This window comes from Strongylocentrotus purpuratus, unplaced genomic scaffold, assembly GCF_000002235.5.
Source record: "Strongylocentrotus purpuratus isolate Spur 01 unplaced genomic scaffold, Spur_5.0 spur5_scaffold_6, whole genome shotgun sequence".
In the NCBI taxonomy this organism is placed as follows: Eukaryota; Metazoa; Echinodermata; class Echinoidea; order Camarodonta; family Strongylocentrotidae; genus Strongylocentrotus; species Strongylocentrotus purpuratus.
The window spans coordinates 24054254-24076728 of record NW_022145612.1 but is presented as its reverse complement, the minus strand read 5'-3'; the positions used below and the strand labels follow the sequence as shown (position 1 = coordinate 24076728).

General features: G+C 37.8%; 1 protein-coding gene across 2 annotated transcripts; it reads right to left on the bottom strand.

Annotated features, from left to right (window-relative positions):
• Positions 1–2182: 2182 nt before the first annotated feature.
• On the bottom strand, positions 2183–20954 carry LOC115918273 (NACHT domain- and WD repeat-containing protein 1-like). 2 transcript variants are annotated; one of them, XM_030972170.1, is made up of 20 exons: positions 20872–20954; positions 18387–18519; positions 17719–17921; positions 16855–17155; positions 16308–16425; positions 14345–15076; positions 13665–13891; positions 12942–13140; positions 12139–12342; positions 10986–11097; positions 10404–10556; positions 9906–10057; positions 9103–9329; positions 8544–8672; positions 7645–7877; positions 6760–7005; positions 6017–6203; positions 3707–4593; positions 3247–3315; positions 2183–2402 (listed from the first exon to the last, which is right to left on the bottom strand). In XM_030972170.1, exons 2-20 carry the CDS (start codon positions 18499–18501, stop codon positions 2205–2207), a joined length of 4692 nt encoding a protein of 1563 aa, XP_030828030.1. In that variant the 5' UTR covers positions 18502–18519; positions 20872–20954; the 3' UTR covers positions 2183–2204. The 2 variants fall into 2 exon arrangements, with proteins under 2 accessions (XP_030828030.1, XP_030828031.1); XM_030972171.1 differs by lacking the exon at positions 20872–20954 and adding an exon at positions 19241–19288.
• Between the last annotated feature and the right edge of the window lie 1521 nt (positions 20955–22475).

Below are 22475 nucleotides of genomic sequence, written 5' to 3'. Positions count from 1 at the left end.
CATCAGCATAAACATAAACAATATCAACACAACTATATTGTACATAATTTAATAACATATCCTTGCAATCATAATTGCACTTCTTGAAAATAGGGAAAAGGGAGATTTCATACCATTGCTTGCGTGGGCTATATATATAATAACCATACATTAAATTTTCACCATAGAATAACAAAGATGGAGAATTGTTCTCTGTCTGGACAGTAGTTTGGTCCCTCTGTTTTTTGTTTCTTTGGTACCACTGGAAGACTTAATCAAGATTTGGCATGATTAACAATTGCTTTGGAAAACTCCTTATGATTAGTTTGGTGATGTTGACCAAAACTAATGTGTGTAGTTTTAAACCCTATCAAAAGGAAATAAATATGTCAACAGAATTTTCAATAAGGGGTGCATACCTTGCATAAAGAATGTATAAGGCTTCGAAACTCAATAAGATCATCTGCAATACTGGGAATGTATAAGAGGTTTATTACAAGACAACTCGGTCATTATCTCTGTGATACATATATTGAAAGAAAACTCTATGATTATCACAGATTCACAGCCAAATCAAATTTAACCTAATACCATGGTAGATGACTAGTCGTTTGCTATATTGAAAACAGTTCTCTTAAACTGCATCCATGTGAAACTTCTATACACAGCAGCCTACATATGTTTTCCCGAAACATTTAGCAGGAAAAAAAAGGCTAATTGTATTGCTTATTGCTATTAAAAACAGCTCAAAAAAAGGCAGTAACTTGAACTTGGAGTCTGTTTTTGTATGATGGCATACAGGGGGCCGTTTCTCGAAACCGTCATAAGTCTAACTTCTTAGAAATCCTATTGAAACGTGTGTTATAGAATTAACACACATTTCTATGGGATGTCCACGAACTTAGACTTATGACAGTTTCGAGAAACTGGCCTCAGCTCAATATGTTTTGATGACTATCTGTCACATTCCATCTATGTAATGTTCTCGGCAGAAAATATGTTTGTGAAAGGATGGAATAGTAAGTGAGTCAGCATCCCTAGGGGTAGGGTCTGGTAAGGACCAATACTGAAACAATTCACCAACATATTTATTATCCTTACTGGCACTCCTGTCACAAGTTTATCCTTTGGACTTCTCTTCCTGGTGTCCTCAACACTTGGTATATATGATAAACTAATTTGTTATGTACTGGGGAAACCCTGTCTACATACAAGAATGGACTCTTTTATTCTTGACTGTCCTGTACATGTGCACATATTTGAAAAACATCTATTAGTCCCGACTTGGAATGTCAAATGCATTTGAAATTTTACCTCTGAAAGAACATGGCTGTTATATTGCAATGGCAGTAGGCACTAACTGGCAGTGTTGTAACTCCTTGATCAGCTCTCACAAAAATATATGAACCAGGAGTTATTCATTAAGCTTACACCAGTATAAAGTCATTGCATAATCATGATTACATACAAAATTACTCTTATAACTTTATAAATACATTATAAATATATTATATAAGCTGTGTGATAAAAGTCAACATATCTTGTCAAAATGATTTACCGGTAATCCAAAACACCCTGTGATAAATTTGGCAGTACTGATAAATATAAGCATGCATTTATTCAGCCCACGAGGAAAGCACACACACAGACACACTCATAATTTATTCACATATTTAGTATGATTACAAACATGTTACAATAGGTTTACAATAACATGCAAACCTATGACACCAAAGTAATATCTTATCTCAAAAACTGCAAATTTGTGCTGAATCAGTGTGTTCTCAACAATTGATTCTACAATTTTCAAGGCCTCTTTTCCCAACGCCTTTTGACTAGTTACAGGTAATTTTGAGTTCTGGTAAAGACAAAATTTATTCTTAAAGGATTAAAGACTAAAGATAAGTTATACCTGAAAAAAGTTTAATTATGGCAAAGAAAGAAAAGGAAATCATAGTAGAAGTCACAACCACATGACTTACAAAAAGTCTCACCTGTGCAGGTGTGATTTGTGCATTCCAGAGAAATGTGATGTCTAGCACATTTTAATTAGTCAGTTGCTGGTTCCAACAACACTACAGCATGATGGACGATTCAGGATAACTTTAGGCCAGTTTCTCAGAACTCAAAATAAACTTTAACAATCAAGTTATGAATGATGGTAACAAAATATTTGGAGGTGCATGACAAATTTAAGCCTTTATTTTCATTCAGAACTCAACTGCTTACAGTACGGCACATGTCATGGACTTCTGCCTCTTCAACGCTTGCTTTTTCCGATCCTTGATTTCCATGGCAACCACTTGACCGATCTGTGTGGTTCCAATCAGAGCGCCCTCTATAGCTGCAAGACAGGACATGTTGGAGTAGATGTAGATCTCAAGGAGCTGGTTCCCGTTGCTACGTCGCCACAGGAAGACTTTCTGTATTGAATGAAAAGAATGATAAAATGAGGTAAAGAGGTCAGATTTGTCAACTCTCAACTCCTATAATTCATTTACATCTAGAATATTACAAGCTCTTAAATGGAGCACAGGCAGGTAGGTTTGTGATTGGGAATTAAAGAATGGAATCACTGTGAATAAAAGGGGGAAAAAATGACATAAAAAATTATGGGACAAATGATCCATCAGAGAAAATGTACTGATGCCAAGTTTTCCTCAAAATGTTGTCAATGTTTCCTTACAAATGACATGCCAAATGCAAGCAAGGTCTCATTGTCCTCAGTCTCCAGTCAACATTGATTCTAAAACAATGCATAAGTCATTAAATTTACATTGATTGGGATGCAAATGGCTTTGAGGGTGTTTCCTGATTTTATACAACAACTGGTTTAAGTTCAGGAACTTCGGTATTTGTCTTCCTCACCTCATAACCAAAGCTACATGCATCAGGAGAAGAGACCACACACTCAAGATCTCTGTTCCTGAGGCAACAATAGACTCCTACAAGTACTCATTTTACCCCCGGACTATTCGCATCTGGAATCAATTACCAGCAAACTGCAGTTGCTGCTTTCCATATGACAGCCTTCCCTGTCATCAGAAGGTTGGAACCTCCTGTAGGTTCCAGAATGCTGTAAACCATATAGCAGCATTCATTTTTTACTTGCATGTCACTGTTTTACTGTATATAGAAATTGTACACCTTTTTGTTGTCTGCACCTTCACCTGCTGTCACAACACATCCCATCCCAGTATAGCTTGGAAAAGATGCTTCAGGGATTACCTCATCAAGTATTCATATGAGACATTTAGATTTACCCACCTTGTCATTTGAAGTCGTTGCCAGATATTCATTGTCCTTGGTGAAGCAAAGGTGCTGGACAGACTTGGCCTAAAATTGGGGAAAGTGAGAGAACAAACATCACCAAATAAATTAAAATCAATTAAAAATGCATACTCACAAAGATGCTCAAGATGATTTGAAGATTTCAGAGTATCAGAGTCACGCCACAGTAGATTTTTCAAATTTGTGATTCTATCCATGATACTCAACTAGATTTAGGTGGCATCTTCTCTTAAAAACATGAGTACTATAATATTTTGAGAAAAAAATGTACCAAGCCCACTTATATTTTCTTTCAATAGCTAAATGTTATAAAATCATTAGGACAAGGACAGTTCCTCTCTGTTAAAAAGAAAGAGTTACAATTGGTTAGTTCATGATTGGGTGAAAGTTAATTAAGAAAAAAATTACAGGTAAGAGATATTTTTGAATTATATACCCTGATCTGCAAATCTACTCTGGTCATCTGAAGGTCCCAGACTAACGCATTGGCACCTTCCATTCCACAGGCCACATGGTGTTCATCAGGACTTACTCCTAGACAATTAATAGGACTCTGATTCCCTTCCAGCTTCACAAGATCACTGGACGAAGACAGCTTCACGTACACCAGCCCTGCATCACTCGCCACCACCAGAATGTCCATCAGGGTGAGGCAGAGATTGGAGATGTTGCCTTTGACATCAAGGTTGAACTGCCGCTGAGTCTTAAGAGATTGAATGTTTATAACGCAGACTGTATTGTTTGCATATGCAACTGCTATGTATCGTTCATCTTGGCGGACTGCTATGGCAGCAACAGCATTCTTGTCACCTGGAAGGACATTCAAGACCTTCTTCAGGCTCAGATCGGCGATGACTACACGTCCATCTGAGCATCCTACAATGGCAGTTCGGGCAATGTCAGTTGCTGTAAAGCAAGTGATTCTGCTGCTTTCATCTTCCCCTGTCTTCACATGCACGCTTTTCTTGGCATCACTCTCCCAGATGCTGATCAAGGGTTTCTCTGGGAACTGCTGGTGGACAACATACCGGAGATCTTTGGTTATTGCTGCCATATCTTTCTTGTCGACAAACTTGTGGTGGTGCTGTGACAAGTATTGAGGGGAGATGTCCCACAGTTTGATGTATGGGGTGCTGAAGGAGGCAGATGCAAGTTGATTCTTGTGCCGTCTGAGGAGGGAGATGTCACTCTGTTGACCATCCAAGACTCGAACCTCGGTCCCACTGATCAAGTCCCACACTATGATGATGTCATCATAACCTCCAGATACAAGAAGACTGCCATCAGTAGCTACCTCAATGCTCTCCACACACTCTTCATGACCTGAAACATGTACATGGTAGGATAAAGGTATGAGAGATGTATATCTGGATAATCTGGCAAACCTGAATTTCGTAGAGTCCAGGATTTAAGAAGTTCAGATGCAACAGAGCAACCCACCCCCCCCCCCAAACAAAATAATACACACACACAATATTTAAATGTAAAGCACAATGTAAATACAAGTCAATTCATAGCTTGGATGAACATTCAAATGTGTCTCCTTTTAGGTGTGTGTAACTTTGGTTCATACAGATGTATATCAAATCAGATATGATTATTTTTTGTCTGCTGACCGACCTTTAATGTCCTAAAAAGACTTCGAATCAGGGTCTGCTGATTCAGTTTGTAGGCAAACACAGAGACCTGACCATACCACATACATTACGAACATACTTGTCAGTATTTTGTTACTAGTATAATTCATTTGCTCTATTATATATTGTATTATTGTACGGTTTATATATGTCATTTCATTCGTGGATATTTGAGTGGAAAATAAATCAAATCACATCAAATCAAATCAAATCAAATCAAATCAAATCAAATCAAATCAAATCAAACAACTCCCTTGTTGGCTTGATGATCTCATTAGAGGCAAACTTTGGATACCTACAGAACTTCCAACCATGCATATACCTTGAAACAACATTATAACTAATATAACAAGTCCTGTTTCTTTTACAATAAATAGTAAGCAATAACATTTAAAAAGTTTGACTTAAGAAAAAGGATGAACTAAAGGTACTATGTCCCATTTGCAGGCCAAAAAAATGAAAAAGGTAAATTCCAACTGCATTTGAAAGATAATCCTAATTTAGAACTTCCCTAAAAAGGGTGGGGCTTGAAAATGTCTTCAAGTGGGAAAATAACAACTATTAGTTGTCAAATCGACTTTAGGGCTATAGAGCCCAAAAGTAATAGTCTTGATTTTCAGACAATTCAGTACCGAATGGTCATACGTTTTATGCTGCGCAAAGATTCAATCAGTTTAATCTTGGCCATCACAAGAAGTGGGTTATTGATGTAGACAAATGCTCATGTACCCTCTTCAAATCTTTTCATGTATGTTATTACCAAAGAAGAAAAAATGCCAGTCAGTCACTCAATAGTGTCTGACAGTGAAGTCTAGCAAGTAAACGGGTTTCCTTGCATAATTTGAATATGAGGACACTGCTAACGTTTAAATTTCACAGATAGGACATACATGACATATTCATAATTCCTGCAAAGTTCTACAGAATTTGAGGTTGGCTGCAAAAGGGACATAGTACCTTTAAAGAGATATCCTATCTGATATAGAAATTTATTTTGCTTTGAAAGTACTCATAATCCATTTAGGTCCATACTGCATCAAATGTAATAATTTTGGCTTTAGACCATGAAGAATGAATGGATTTGTTTGAATATATAATGTTAAGTCTACCTTGTAACGTGCTCTGCAAGCACTTCTTCACATAGTCCCAGACATAGATGTTCTTGTCAGCTGCTACTATCAACAGGTTCAGGTCTTCTTTGATGCACACACAAGCTATTGACTTTTGTTCTGAAACATTTTCTGTCAATGCTACAGTCCCCTTGCTGTTCTTGTTCTCATCTGGCTGAATTAAGCACTACAAAGAAATGATCATAAATCCAATGAACAGAAATATTTGAATAAAATAATTGGAAGCATAGAACACATTATCACATTGTCTGTACTTTAAACATGAAATTCAGGATACATATACATTTTTTACCTCTGTAGAATATAAACAGGACTTCTTAAAATGTGGTTCATTTGTAAAATTCCTTTATAACTTTCATGTTAGTGTACCGGTAATAATAATAATAATCCACTTTTATATAGCGCTTAACACAATGTCTCTTAGTGCTTTACAGATATACTATTACCCCGGTCATTGGATTCAGTGCTTGCCGGCACACACTGTGTACTTTTGTTAACAAAGATTAGTGAATAAATTTATGATTTTTATTGTTCCAGCTATCTTTTAGTGAACTTCTGCAAGCATCATTTTCTCTAGAAAACATCAACTGCCCTCTCAATAACTTCCTTTTGAAATCCAAAGCATTACAAAAGAATATTTAAGCGAACAGAATAATCATAACCAAGATATAGGATGCAAGCAGGTACAGCTTGGGGATAATAAGACCACAGGAGAAACTTACAAATGTGCCATCTGCGTATCCCATTCCTACACTTCCAGACTCTGTGTTGGTAAAACAGTTCACTTGACCTTCATGAGGGCAGAGGTCATAGAGCAGGTCAAAGGTTGTCATGCTATGAGTGATGAAGTGACCATTCTGTGTTATGATGTGTAGGTACTGGTCATTCGAGGACAAACAAAGTCCCTTGATCTCACCACTGGTTACATTGATAGTGCGCTGCAAGGCACCAGACTGGATATGGTATATCTGAAAATAATGGATAAAAGGAAAACGGTTAATACCTAAATACTGAATAACAAAGCCGATAAACAGCATACAAACTGAAGTGCTAAAAGCCCCCAAATTGCCTCCAAATCATACTAGTTTATCTCCCCATGCTAAGGAATATTAGTACTGTGTTAGAAATTCTTTTTAGAAATGGTGTTATAACTATAAAGACAATTGTGCAAAATGCTTACACGCATCTACCTAAAGTGATAAAATGATAATAATATGGATATTTATATAGCGCCGGTTTCCGCCAGGCTCTGACGCTCACAGCGCTTTATACACATATTACCCTGGTTGTAGCCAAGCTGCCAAAGTAGCTAGCGCTCAAGCATATCAGGTACCCATTTACACCTGGTGGTGAGTGGCAGATATGTAGATACATCTTGCCAAAGGGCATTAGTGCCATGGCAGGACTTGAACCTGTACCTTGTGATCTGCAGTCGAGTGACTTATCCACTAGACCACAACACCTCTATATATTTAAACCAAGTCTCACATTCATCCCACTTTACATTTTTTGAAATATCATGATAATAATATAAAGTCGACAGACAGACAACTCTGAAATACAGGAAGAAGCAAAGGAATCATCAATTGTTTTTTTTTTAAGATTACCTTCACTTCCTTTGCAGTACCAAACACCACGGTCTCAGAACTCTTGGGCACAATGATGCAAGCCTGGTGATCATCTCCTCTCTTGTCCAGATCCGCAGTCTCATTGACAGTCACAATCCTTGAGGCAGGATCACCACTCTGCATGTTCCAGACCTGAATGACTCCAGACTCCTTGATGTATCCCACAAACAAGCGATTGTCATGTGAGAAGGTTACATGAGTGACAGGATTGCCTAATACATAAAAAAGAAACATTTACAATAAAAATTAGCATTGGTTGCCGATCTCGCCTTTGTTTCGATGGCCCATTCCGGGAGCATTCCAGAATACCCATATCGACACCATTCTGGAAGCAGGGAGCTTTAAGTACCACATTTTAGCTTGCAGCCGAAATGGGGATTAACAGAACAATGGATTCTGGCGGCATTCTGAATGCCAGTTGAATAAATCTCTGGCGCAAAAGCAGCAAATAGAATCTTTTTTGGTGTGTGTATGTCATCCATAGTATCACAACCATACTCAAATCTTGATGAATTGATGCATATTTATTGGTGACATAATGTCTTTCCAATCAAAGACCACCATTCTTTTCTCCCTTAATAAATAATAATGGCGGTTGTAACAAACACCCATAATTTTCCTATTTAAAGGGATGCTCAAGTTGCCTACAAAACTACTTATATGACCCTGGATTTAGCTAAGCATCCCTATAACACTCACAGCATTCAATCATTCAGACCAGGTGACAAAATGTTGATTAAATTCATAAAACAATGTCCAATGATGACAAATATCCTGAAAATGTTTGCCTTTGACAATACACATCACATCACTAAATTACCAGAGAGAATCAATGCTTTCTAGCCAACTGGGGTACATCTAAAGAAGTGAATACCAACCATCTTGAGGATCTCTCATAAAGAAGAGCAACTCATCTAAGCCTAGCTCCCAGATGTAAACAGCCCCCTCTGTGTCTGATGTTGCAAGGTAGCTGCCATCGTTGCTTATTGACAGATCACAGATGTTACCTAGAAAAAAGGAAGAAAAATAGTACTTAGAGCAAACAAAAAGCAGGTAATTCTATGTTTGAAACACTGAAAATGTATTACATCAAAATAGGATATTAAACTTCATACAGACCCCAAAATCTTGAAATCTACGGTCGGCTTTTTTCTTTCAAAAATATGCCATTCCATCTATGGTCCAGCTCATATTGGAAAATAGAATAGCTTGCATTTGTCTTTGTGTATGGGTTGAAATTTAGGAACAGTGAAACCTTTACATTAACAGCATTCCTGGGAGACAACAAGCAGTCTTTAAAAGCAGGAGGTCATTATGTAAATGCTGTTTTTCTTATAGTTATCAAGGAGGAAAAGAATGTGGTCTTTACTGACAGGGAGTTTGCCTATGCCGGTGGTTGCTATTAAAAGCAAGAATAAAATAAAAACAATATCCTACCTAGATGTCCGATGAGAGTAGTGCGCATTGGGCCTCCAGGGGTTGGGAAGAAGCTCATCTGAGGGATGAGAAGTAACCGATTTGTATCCTGACACCACGTCTTGCATCCCGCTATCACTCGACCAATCACATCGGGATACTGCTCCTCGAAGTAGCTCAATCGCCCCAGAAGCTCAATGGCTACGGGTTGGGTGTTGTTCTTGAACTCAAGGGTAGGCTTGGCCAGTCTGGAGGGAATCAATAGCAGGATCAGTACAAGTTTATATAAATTGATTTCTCAAACATAATTTCAGTAGTGAATACACAAGTACTACATCTGTACTTTACACTTCAACCTTCAAATGGCTCTTTGAATGTTTTGATGAATAGTTAATTCGTCAGAGATATAGGGTTCGGTTTCCTGTTAGGGTGGGGTTAGGTATAGTGTTCGGTCCAGGGCTGAAGTTGGGAATTTGGTAAAAGTTAGAACAATCGTTGCAAAAATTAATGTCATAGACCCAATGTACATGTAACACAAATAAATTTGTCAACACTTTGACTTCAAACATGCATAAAATAAGTTTTAAATCCTGTCCTACATGTTTGTAGGGCTTGATATTAAAGCCCCACTGTACTACTTGTAGCTACTTGTTCCCTCTATATAGAAAACAATGCCTAATAGGTGACCATTGGTCCCCCATGATCCTCTTTTTCTTATGTTAATTGAGAGCTGAGTTGATGAAATAGCCACCTGTCAGTGACCAACCTGGGTGGTCTAATCCCTCCTGGCCAAACTAGTACAAATAGGCTTCAAGATATCTCACCGTAGTGTGTCTTGTAGAAGTCCAAGCTGAGTGCACATCTCAGGTCCAAGGATGTCAGGATAGGTGAGGGCCCATGACAACTCCTCAATCAGATACTGAGTTGAGTTGGCTAGCATGGATGTCAGGATGAACTCGTAGTTACCAAGTGTGCTCTGGAATCGGACAAAGAAACAAGCAACATCTTTAATAGCTAATCACTGGACAATGCGAGGAAATAAAGAAGAGTCTCTAGCCTTGCCAAAAAAAGTCTTAAGTAGAGTTTTTATGTTTTACACATATTAATACTTCTATACAAACACTCAACCAATACAGTTTACTAGAACAGGGGTAGATGACCACATTTACAATAATGAAATTGGTGATAAATGAAATGATATGCATTTTCAATTTGGAAACTGAACAAATCTATTAGTCCATCCTATGTGCACCATCAATCTCATTCTCTCCGACTCAATGTGGAACTTGAAGCCTTGAACAATGTATGAATTTCCTGGGTACCTCAACGAATCTGGGGATGTCTTCTGCAAAGAGCAGACTGTAGGGGAGCTCACTGATCTTCCTCTGATTAAACTCCTTGTCGAATCTGAGAGGCTGAGAGGCCACTTTACGATACGCCTGCAGGGTCTCCTTCCTCTGAGTTAACACCAGGGTCTACAGTAAAGAAAATAAGATATAACATATTTGATCTTCAAGATTGATGCACCATACTCTGCATGTAATTTATTTAAAGCAATAAAATGTAACATGGAATTGAATTTCTACTTCATTTTTATCGTATTTATTTACTGCATATTTATGGCTTATATAAAGAATGGGTGTGTTCCTCAATAAATAAAAGTTCATGTTTCCACATTTTTCTAAAATTCTTTAATCCTTTGTTCAAAATAATTAATATTTTTATGAGACATCAATTTTTCTCCAACATTTCAAAATTAATATAGGAATAAATAAATTGGTCGTCTTTTTTTTTATAGAAGCCTAACGAAACATTAGTATGTTAGATTGAAAAATACCAAAGCAAAGGGAAACTATATACACCATCTTTACTACTACTAGAGTATTAACGGCTCATCTGCTTACCTTTGGTTTGTCACTCCACCGAGCCTCGAAGAAATCGGCCAAAACCTGGTAGTGTTGTCGTGCTACCTTGGGATCGTTCAGGTATCTGGCAAGGGCTGCTTCCTTGAATTGTCTGGTATGAAGAAAAAAAGTAAAGATGCAGTTATTTTCATAATCTCATTCAACTATAACACGATGTCTGCACCTCTATTTATCCTCATTCATAGTCTTCTGATGTTATTACACAAATCATGGCTATTGGTGTTCATTATGGCAGAATTTGCTCTTGAGAGATTATCAACAGAACCTGGTTATGTTTAGTGTGAATTGCAGAGATGCCAACCTTCTTCAACAAAAAAAAGTATTCTTAAGAGCAAAAAACAGTATTTTTGGACAAAAAACAGTATTTTTGAAAAAATCTCTCAACTTAACATATCGCCCAATCGAGCAGCTTAAAAAACCTGGCAGTACCACGTATACCTACCCGGATTGGAGCGCAACGTGCATACATTACACGTGGGTTGTTCGCAATGTGCGCAGTTTGGGGCCCGTATCACCATCCTGCGTGCATCGTTTGAAGATGTAGGTGCATAATACACTTACGACACAAAGCCCATGATCAGAAATTAAGAAAAACATCACTAAAAAAATTTTTAAAAAAAATGAAAAAATAAATAAATAAATAAATAAAAATAAAAAAATAAAAATTTTAAAAATTAAAAAAACGTAACAAAACATACAAAAAACGTACTGCCGTATTCATAGCGAAAAAACGGAACAGTTGGCATCTCTGGAATTGATAACAATGGCAAATGTGTGATCGATTCACCCTAAAGTTGCCTATAACGGGTGATATTTTATAACCTTATGTCGTCCTGTACAAGAATCTAAGACAGGCCAATCTCTCATGTTCAACATTGTGTGATGATTTTCAATGACTCTAACACTGAAATCACACCCTTCGATAATATAGACTGTAATGCAGGCCAATTCACAATATAAGTTTGTGCAAATCTGGGGGGCGTTTCACAAAACTTGTCATCAGTGACAAATGACAGATTTTGTTATAAGCTACTGAAATCCTTGCTTCTGATTGGTTATCAGCAGATTTGTCATTGCAAAAAGGCTTTGTGAAACGGGCCCCTGTTCTGTGGAGAAGAGGAATTAGACCTACCTGTGATAGAGGACCATAACAACCCTTCCATCAGCCTGTCTCTCAACAAGGTATTCCTCAAGCTCGTATTTAAGACGAGTCCAGAGCAGTGATGGAATCCGTACTGTGGTAGGATCCACCGGGGACCAGTACTGGTATATCTCATCCAACACTTCATCGTCGATAGAGAGAATGTCTTCAAGCTCAGCATGCGATAATCCACTCCTACAAAATTTTAAAAGAATGCAAGAAAAGGTATGAAATTCATTAGTGGATGAAAAAGAAGAAAAAGGTCTCCTCAGCAGACTCAGCTACAATATGGTAACAAGGATATAACCATCTTTGAGCATGATGCAAAGATAATAAGACTGATTTGTTTTGACTAACTTCTACATACAATATATCTATGATGCTGCATAATTTTCTTTCAGTGTTAGGAAAATCTGATTATTACCATATTCTGTACAATCTTATAATTTCAATTATAGTACAGAAATATAAAATATGGACAAAGATCATATCTAAATTATTTTTCCAATCAGTGTTCGTTATATTCGTGCCTTGTTCCTTTTAGTTTTCGTTTATATTGATCGATTTCAGCTTTCTGTTTCATTCTTGCGTTTTACTCTGATGAGTGCAAGTCGAAAAGCTTTAGTTATGGCTCTTTTCAACGCTATTCTCCGATTTCATAGTACCAATCATCTTTTCAGTTTTCTATTTATGTGAATTATAAATTACAAATCTGGCATCAAATTATGGGATTGTGGTAAATATGCTAAAATGTTTTTAAAAAAAATGAAATCAGGATCTTTCTATACACTCACCTAGCAGCAGTTATATAGCCAAGAGCATGGGAAACCAGCTTATATCCAAACTGCCTCTCCAGCCTCTCAAAGAGTTTCCAGATGGCCGCCCTGACAGTGACAGCCAAGTCCTCCTCCCTGACCTTGGTATAAGACTTCCAGCGACGTGCTTCCTCAAACAGGAGCTTCAGGAACAGGGGCTGAGGGCACTTCAGGAAAGCTGGAGAGGGAAAGACAAAGATTCTTTGAGAACACCATGTTTAAAATAGATTCTGAATTGTAAATATTGTGTGCTGAGTGCCAGAACAGTGTAAACTCATATCATTCTAAGATAGCTAGCACCCTTCTGATTGTCAGTTGACAGTATTACAGAGGTTTCGTGGTCAAGTGGATATGTCACCGGACTGTGGATCACAAGGTCTGCGGTTCGAGTCCTGCCGCAGAACTAATGTCCTTTGGCAAGACATTAATCTACATTTGCCACACTCGACCCAGGTGATGTAAATGGGTATCTGGCAGGAATAATTGCGGAGCGCCATGAGTGTCAAGTCTGACAGATATGAGCGCTATACAAGAACCCATTATTATCATTATTCCAATCCTTTATAAATATACAGAAGATCTGAAAATAAATCTCTTTACAAACATGTTATGATCTGGAAGAATAAAGAGAGAAAAGACACTTGCTTCAAAGCAAGAAGACTAGCACACATCATTTATCGCATCAAGGAAACAGAAATTCACCTTTCTTGAGGATATTCTTCTGTTCCTCTGTCACAGCTCGTCCAGTGCTCTGCATCCACGTATGCATGATCTCATCACCAGTCCCTTCTGAGAGAGCTTCCACAGACAGGAAACATTCTTCATTGCCAAGCAACTGCCTCAGCTTGGGGAGAATGCCATACATGTCAGGGAGAGTGGACACAACTACACTGACTTTCGGAGGTAGGTTTCTCGGTAGCCACAAACATCTGAAACAAGAAAAACCAGGAAAATTATTAAAACAATTGACAAAATAGTGTCAAGGAGAGAAAAGATTTGGTCTATGTAACCAACAAATTTAAATGAAACTTCTCTTAAAGCAGATCTTTTGAATTAATGTGGCAGAGAGCTTGGATCTTATATTGGTTGCAAAAAGGTTGGTTGTAGGTTTGTAGGAGGTTGTAGGTTTGTAGGAGGTTGTATTTCTTTAACCTCTGAATTCATATAAAAACTTATACACATGTAGTATATGTTGTCAAGTATAGGCACAACATATTATACTTTGTCAATTAATAGCTTTGCCTTTACCTGCCTACATCTGAGTATTTATGAATGGCGTTTGCTAAAGTGATGCTATACTCAATACATTCATCAATAATGATACCAAAAAAAAGTTTGCTAAGGTATTAGAATATGAAAAGACTAGACAGGAAAACATTTACCTATGAGCACTATGAGCACTCTCAAGCTGATCCAGAGAATCAAGCATGATGATCAGATGTCGATCAGAGGTAGATGATACTTTTTCCAGGAGGGAATGAAAGTAGGGAAACAATTCCTTCGGCCTCCTCTCGATAAGCTCACTGTTGTCATGGATTTGAAAAGCAGCACAGATCTGCTGCGCTATGGAGAGGATCACGTTGATGATGGTTGAGCTTTGAGACGTGGTACCAAGAAACCTGGATACCACCACACAAGGACGACCAAGGTGCATCTGAGCATTCTCCTGTACCATGGCCATGATGGACGTCTTCCCGCTTCCAGATGGACCGTGGATCGCGATCGGCTTCCTGAACATCTCATCTTTGATTTTCGCAAAGATGGAATGAATGATGTCCTCGCAACCGTGAAAGTTGATGCACTTAGAATGGCAGAACTCAGCATGATGACAGACTTCCAGGAAGAGATCGTCTTTACTGAGTGCATAGTGGGTGTACTTGGTCTCGGCACGCTTGATGAGATTGATCGTACTGTTAGTTACAGCATTTGAGAATTGATCGAGGTAGGTTCGGTGCTCTGAACGAGAGGGGTCAATCCCCTTGGAAGACCATTTGACATTGAACTGGTGAATGTTCTGCTCTTTCAAGCATTTTGTTGTATATTTCTCTTTGAGATCTTCAAGAAGTGCCTTTCCATCCTCCTGTACCTTGTTGTTGCTATCCAAATCACAGAATCTTTGAAAAGAAAATTCAAAACATCAACCCATCAGAATTGAAATATAACATCAACTGCCTTGTCAAGGTTAATATTAGTGCTGTGGTCAAACGTTTAACCGTCTGGTATCCGACCGTCCATGGCGCCATCCTTTTTCAATTGGACGGTCTCATTTTCCCCCTTTTTTTATTTTTGTTATTTACAAATCAAAAGATATCACATTATCAACAAATAATATACATAATGAGAAAAAAAAATCACTGAACAAAAACGGAGACTTTACTGTCAGGCATGCATTGGAATAATGACTGGGTTTCACTTTGTTTATGAAGCTAATAAATCAAGTTTTGTTGACATTATAGTCATCATAAATAAGTCAGCCCCGACTGTTGAATGTTGAATTGCAGTACAACAATATACACGATAACAATCAGTTGCAAGATTTTGCATACTAGATTCATGAGCTTCATAAACAAAGTGAAACCCAGTCAGTTTCAAAGCATGCTTGACAGTAAAGTCTCTTTTTTGTATCTAATTATGTAAATCATTTGTAAATATTGTGATTTCTTTTATTTAATTTTCAAATTAAAACACAAATTAAAAAAATAAAATAAAATAAAATTATTAAAATTAAATTATTTAACCCCAAAAAGCGTCCGTTTGTGACTAGCGGTTAAAGGTAAAGACCAGTATTGGAAACGCCCCAATTTAAAAAAAATGAGATGGAAGCTCTTATTACCAATCATGTGAAAGAATATGTTTCGACTAATACATGATGATAAAAATTTTGCCGGGAAACCGCCTACTAATTGATATATTTGGTAAATCAGTTTATCTATTGGCCTGTGAGAGATAAACGCATGTGTCGCGCACGTGTGCGTAGTCCCATATACATCTTTCTGTGTCACTGCTTGTAACTTTACGAAGACTGGGCCAAATTTCTTATCATTTTGAGGATACCCGAACCTTGCAGTACACACCGATACTTATATGCTAGATGATTAACCTTTTCTGATCGATTCCACAACGTTTCTTTCACAATACAATCACATGACCATAACTGGTCTTTATCTTTGAAAGGAGTTAAATATCTGTGATGTTACAACACTAGTTAATAAAGGGAATTATTATGCTCAACCTCATAGCACTGCCATATTTATAAGATGCACATCTCAAGCTCTATTTTTAAAAATTTTAATACAAAAAGACTCCTTCCTATTCAGGGTATGATACATAAACTCTACTACTTACTTGCTGGCATTGGCTTGTCTAAGATTCTGTTCTAGATCCGTGATTGTTCTTAAGACCCCTACACAGTGGTCATCTGGATTCTTGGAATCAAGTGCCTCTCTCACTTCTTGTTCAGTCACTGAAAATGAAGAGATGAGCATTCTGTTATCATTGTTCTAATGTTTACATTTTGTTAACATAGGACACTACTAGACAAATGCCATAATGAAAAGGCGCTGTATGAATCCAATTATCATTATTGTTGTTGTTGTTATTATTATTATCATCCAAATAATTATTATTATTTTATTCTTTTAATCAATATCATTACTCTTCTTCTTCTTCTTCTTCTTCTCATCTCCCCACAAGGTATCTGGTCCAACTACAATATATATTTAAATAGTGAACAAAATGCAGGAGAAAGAGTCTTTGTACTTATTTTCTTTTAATTATTGGTGAGATATCATTAGTAATATATAATTGCCTCAACTTTTTTGAAAAGCAAGATTAGGTCAGAAAGCAATTATGTCACTTCAAGCATCATGACAAATTCACTTTAATACCTTACCTGACATAAAAAATGTGTGTTTTTCAGCAGGAGTAATCAGTCCGGCGTTCTCAGCCCCAGATGCCGCTTTCCGGAGTATATCTATGAGCTGCTCAGAGATGGCTGACCATTGTTTCCTTACGTTCTCCATGATTGGTTGTAGAACGTAGACAGGAGGTACTGTGTTATCATCCCTTAGATACCACGACGACAGAAGCTTGATGTCATCCGCGTCAGTGACGTGTTCATGGAGAATGCCATACATGCTAGCAGGGATAGTGGCTGGGATGGGACGATAGCCATATCGCTGACCCAGAATGAACTACGTACAATTACAAAGGACAGATGAAAACAATGGAAATTATCAATACATTCAATTCAATCACATACTAGATTTAATGACAATCAACTCCCACACATAATAACTTTACAATTACCTATGACTATCATATTCAAATGTTATCCTTAACATATCTGCATATTTCAAAAAAGGCATAGAAATAAAGATAGATTACAGGAGAACTATCCTTTGATAGATGACCTCACACTTATCCTAATCAATACACCATACAACCCTCACACAACTAACCTTATGACATCTACATAAAGAACCTGCATATGAGCAATACCCTTAATGGACAATTACCCCTTGCTTGAACAACTGCTCTTTAGTAGGGTGGAGTTTCAATATGAGAGAAACTGTGATAATTGTTCTACAACAGTCGTTGCCTGTAGGTTAGCTATATCAGGGGGGGGGGGGGGCTAATTATACTATGTCCTAGGTCCTAGGTACATGAGGTCATCCACGTGGGGGGGGGGGGGTAGTAAGTGAGGTACTTATGTCATGACACAATAGAATATGAGATATGAAGAGAAGATTCTCACCAGAAAGTTTGGCCCCATAGACACATTCTGACACTTCTGTATCTCCCTCAGACAGATCTGGGTGGTGGTATGGTCAGTTGAGGCTTCGTCCCGTACACCCCACCGCATATCAACCAGCTGGAAGTCAAGATCATGATTCTTACACCACCACCACACGGTGGGGTACACTTCATTCAGCAGCACATTCCTTTCTGCTTCAGCATCTGAGTATTGAGGAAAGTAGAAAAGGCATTTAGTCTTTGAGTAAAGGTGTCCTACAGACATATATACGTAACATAGAAACTGTAGCTGTCAAGGAATATTTCTACAACTTGCCAGTGATACAACACCCTAGAAATTGTCCTTTTTTTAACACTTCTACCAGTATTCTGTAATTTCATACCATAAACTGAGCTACCACATATTTGCTTGATTTGCGTGCAATGAAAAAAAAAGAAGGAATGGGCGCAAACCTGTAAGAGTGATTTGGGCCTTTGCCGGCAAAAAACCCCTCTGAAATTTAGAATAACCTCCAATTTTTTTACAAAGCTACAAAATCACTGCACTGAGAAATTCTGCTGCCTTGATATCAACTTTGTTTACATCAAAGCAGAGAGATGAGAGAAACTGGTCAGTGAAAGATTGAGGGAGTATGATAAACAAACAAAAGTATAATTATATCTTCTTACCAACAAATGTTGAGCTGACAAATAACCTGACCACCTTAGGAGGGAGTTCAGGTATTAATGTGGAGCCAGAGTAGATGGACTGCTTTATCTTTAACTCTTCTTCCTCATCGGCCATGTTTGGCTTGATCACCACCTGATAAAATACAAGACATAGTTTTTTAAATAATATATAATTTGGCATTTATAACCTTGTAATTTTATATTCACACAACTGTCATAAATGATCTTTTACTTTTATATATCCACATTGCATAATCACTGACACACCCTTATATTCAGTAAAACAATATGAAAAATATATACGACCAAAGTGACGACAGACAGCGAATGTTGCAATGGCTCATATTCGGCTTGATAATGATCTTGTGAAAAATCGAGGGAAATAGAAACAACATAATAATAGGATAACAAAGTGCAACTGCTGAAGCCTAAATAAGAGGTGACTTTGATATTTGAAATGAAATAAAAGATTAACACACAACACACATCTCTATTTGTTGCTCTAGTGAGTTACAGCCCGGTGAGTTACAATCTTCACAAGATCGTAAATACATAGTATCAGAAACACTTACAAGACAGGTATATCATAAACTGAAGAGCAAGATTGTTTATATTGCACAGATGTGTAGTTATACACACGCTATACACACAATGAACAAGGTATGCTAAAGAACAGGAAGTATGAGGCAGAGCCGGTTTGTCTAGTCTCGAGCTATTGCCAATCCTACACACTTCACAACCAGGAAACACTACATGAACATAACTTGCAATATACAAAATGATTGAATAGGAAAAATGCTGTTTGAAATAGCTTCCACAAAGAGTCAACAAAATAAAGGTAACATAATGCTTACCTTCAAGACAATTCAGTCCAATAAATGATTGGCTCCACGGTACATGTACACCAATAGGTAGACTAATAGTGTACAAACATAATTGACAGCTCAGGATATTGCACAACTTCCTTTAAAACACTTGACAATAATGTAGCCAATAAACAAAAACAGGACATTCTAAATTATACGCCAGAAAAGGAATTAGAGGTCATTTCCCAGTCAAGTATCCCAATGATTAAGTTGAAGAAGTAAAAATATCAGACTAATTGGCACAATTCTTGGAAAAACTTTGCAAATATATTTCTATGTAACTTTAGTTAGTAGGCCCTACCAGCTAAAGTTGTATATGTATCATGCACCAAGCTTTAGTTGGATATACTTTTAAATTGATAACAAAACCTTTAACTTTTCAATGAGGAAAAAAATCATAATTGGGAAGATAGAAATTATATTTGGTGAAAAATATATAACAGAGAAACAATTGTAACTAATTCATTCTAAATAGCAGTTGACAAATCTATTTCATTTATGAGAAACCTTCATCCCAAAAGAGCACCAACAAATATATGCAATTTGCGTTCTGACAATTGTAGTACGAAGGATAATAGCAGGTAAATGTAATGCCAAACATCACCAAACATCACCAAAACATGCCTGATAAGGCCGAAGGAAGCATCCATAAATTTGAATACATTTACGGTACTTGATAAACGACTTCACATACAGTAGTACGTCACATTAGGCCTACAAAAAAAAATGTTTAGGTGCCAAAAAATGGGTCAGTCGGTTGATTTTATTTTTTTTTTACCATTTTTTTTCTTCCCTTTTTTTTTCTTCCCCCTCTTTGGGCTGATATTTTTCATTTTTTTGCTTTAATACCTTTTTTTCTCTAAAAAAAGTAACATTTTTTTTTTTTTTTAAAGCCGACCATAGATTTCAAGATTTATGGGTCGGTCGGAAAGGGCAATAGTAATAGATCTACAACATCTTTTTTTTAGGCCGTATCAAGTAAATGGCGATGCCAATGTCATGCTAAGAAACAGTACATTATTTTTGCTTTATACCTCTCTAGTACACTTAAACTTTGGTGGGGAATCTTGTAGTTTAATGGGCAAGAATATAATAAATCTCTCATATTAAATGAGTAAAGTTATTTCTTGGAAGTTGGGGGTGCGGTTTCCTTTAAATATCAATAGATGCACAAACTTTTGTCTTTGCCTTTGTAAGTTTGCAACGTCATTGATCTCATTTCTGCCATACACCAAATGCCTGGGTCTAGAATCTCTAAAGTAGAGCAATTGTGAGCAAGCTGGCCAACTCTTTGTGGTCAAGTCAAACTTGAGCCGAGTTGAGTGGGCTGCGCTGACAGCTGACATGATGACAGGCGAGTCAATGCGCAGTCGATGGGGGTCGATGGAGGCTTCAAGCGAGGCGTTCCACCATATATCCCGACCCCAGCAGCTTGGGCGAAACAAACACCGGAAAAAGGGGTATCGCCACCGGTACAGCGGGGCGTCCGACTCCTAGCAACGCCAACGAACCACGACTCGTTAGAACACAGAACACGCATTGATTGCGATGTATTATCACAAAACTTTCATTATTTCAACTCCAAACAAAAAGTGAAATCAGGCTATATTAATACTCACCTTTTCAAAGTTACATGATCACTCTATCAGCAAGCAGTAGTCTATAGGTACACAGTTACTTCTCGGAGTTCAAGTTCTCGTGTCTATGTCTCGACTGCAGATCTATGTGTCGAATGATAGGGTCTGGAGTTGAAACTAACTTAGGGAGGGGGTAGGGGTACCGTAACGTACCGGTGAGTACGGTGGGGTAGGGGTGGGGGAGGTGCAGGGAGATGAGGGAGATGTGACTTCTTGCCGGGAGGTGGCCGGCCGTGGGGGCTTAGCTCAGGAGGTGCGTCTGGGTATATACGGCCTTACGGTGGGGTTGCATGGGGTGCATGGGTTGGGGAGGTGGGGAGGTGGGGGCTTAGCCCATGATTTCCCATGTAAAATAAAAAGATTATATATTTATAAAGCTGCATAGAAAAACAGAGAAAGGCCAGAAAGATTGAATAGATTAAGAGTACGTATAGTGTTGTTGCAAATTTTGCAATATCTACTGAGTGTGAATTGATTTATCACATTCTACTAATTCAGAATAGGGGAGGGGTGGGAGATCAAAGTGGGCCGACAATGAAATTCTTCATATGTAGCAAACACTGTACCATATGTGCCTGTACTAAGAATCAGTGTTACAGTGTATTTTTGTTGTTGAAATTTAGGTTAAAATTTCGACCAAAATTCTACTACTTTAACATATATATCCAGCACTCGGTTTTGGCTAATCATCAGCTAGTAGGAATGATGATTTTAGCATTAAAAAAAGAAAGATTTTACCTCTTCTGGCCACGATTGGCCCATGCACACCTAATTAGCACTAAAAATAAAAGGGGGTGTAGGCTCATTTTTTCATGAGAAATAAAAGGAGGGTGTATTCTTATTTTGTCATTTTGTATCGTGAACTCGATCGTAGTACATGTATAACTATGATGAAGGTAAGTAAATTGAGAGGCTACAATATTAATAATTATTTTTAAAGTTACAAAAGTGAAACGGTCTTCCGTTTTGATTCGTGTCCCCATGCATTCTTCCCCAAAAATGTTGATGCATGATGAGAATAGTTTTACATACTGAGTTTTACATGATGATGGCTAGATGCGGATCCATTATAGGCAAGGCCTAGTAAATATACTGAATTAGCAGACGAAGGGAAAGAAAAGAAAGGAGAGGAGAAAATGCGAGCGAGAGAGAGAGGGAGAGAGATCGAGACAGAGACAATGAAAGAGAGACAGACAGACAGACAGACACAGAGACTAGACAGAGACATAGAGAGAGAGAGAGAGAGAGAGAGAGAGAGAGAGAGAGAGAGAGAGAGAGATAGAAGAGAAAAGAGAGAGAGGAAAGGAAGGAGGGGACTCATATAGAACAAAGATGGAGAGCGTGAAAGAGAAAGAGGGGGCAATAGGATGCGATAGAGAGGAGATGGAGATATTATAGAGAGATATCGTATCCCTTATCGTATATAGATATATTTGAAAGGGCAGAGAGAGAGAGAGAGAACCGGGAGAGACCTTCCACCCTCCACCAACTCGAGTAAAAACTCGAAATGAATACAACTGTAACCAACCAAGATCCAAGAGGGAGAGAAAGTTAGGATATTTCCAGCCGTTTTATCACGATCTACA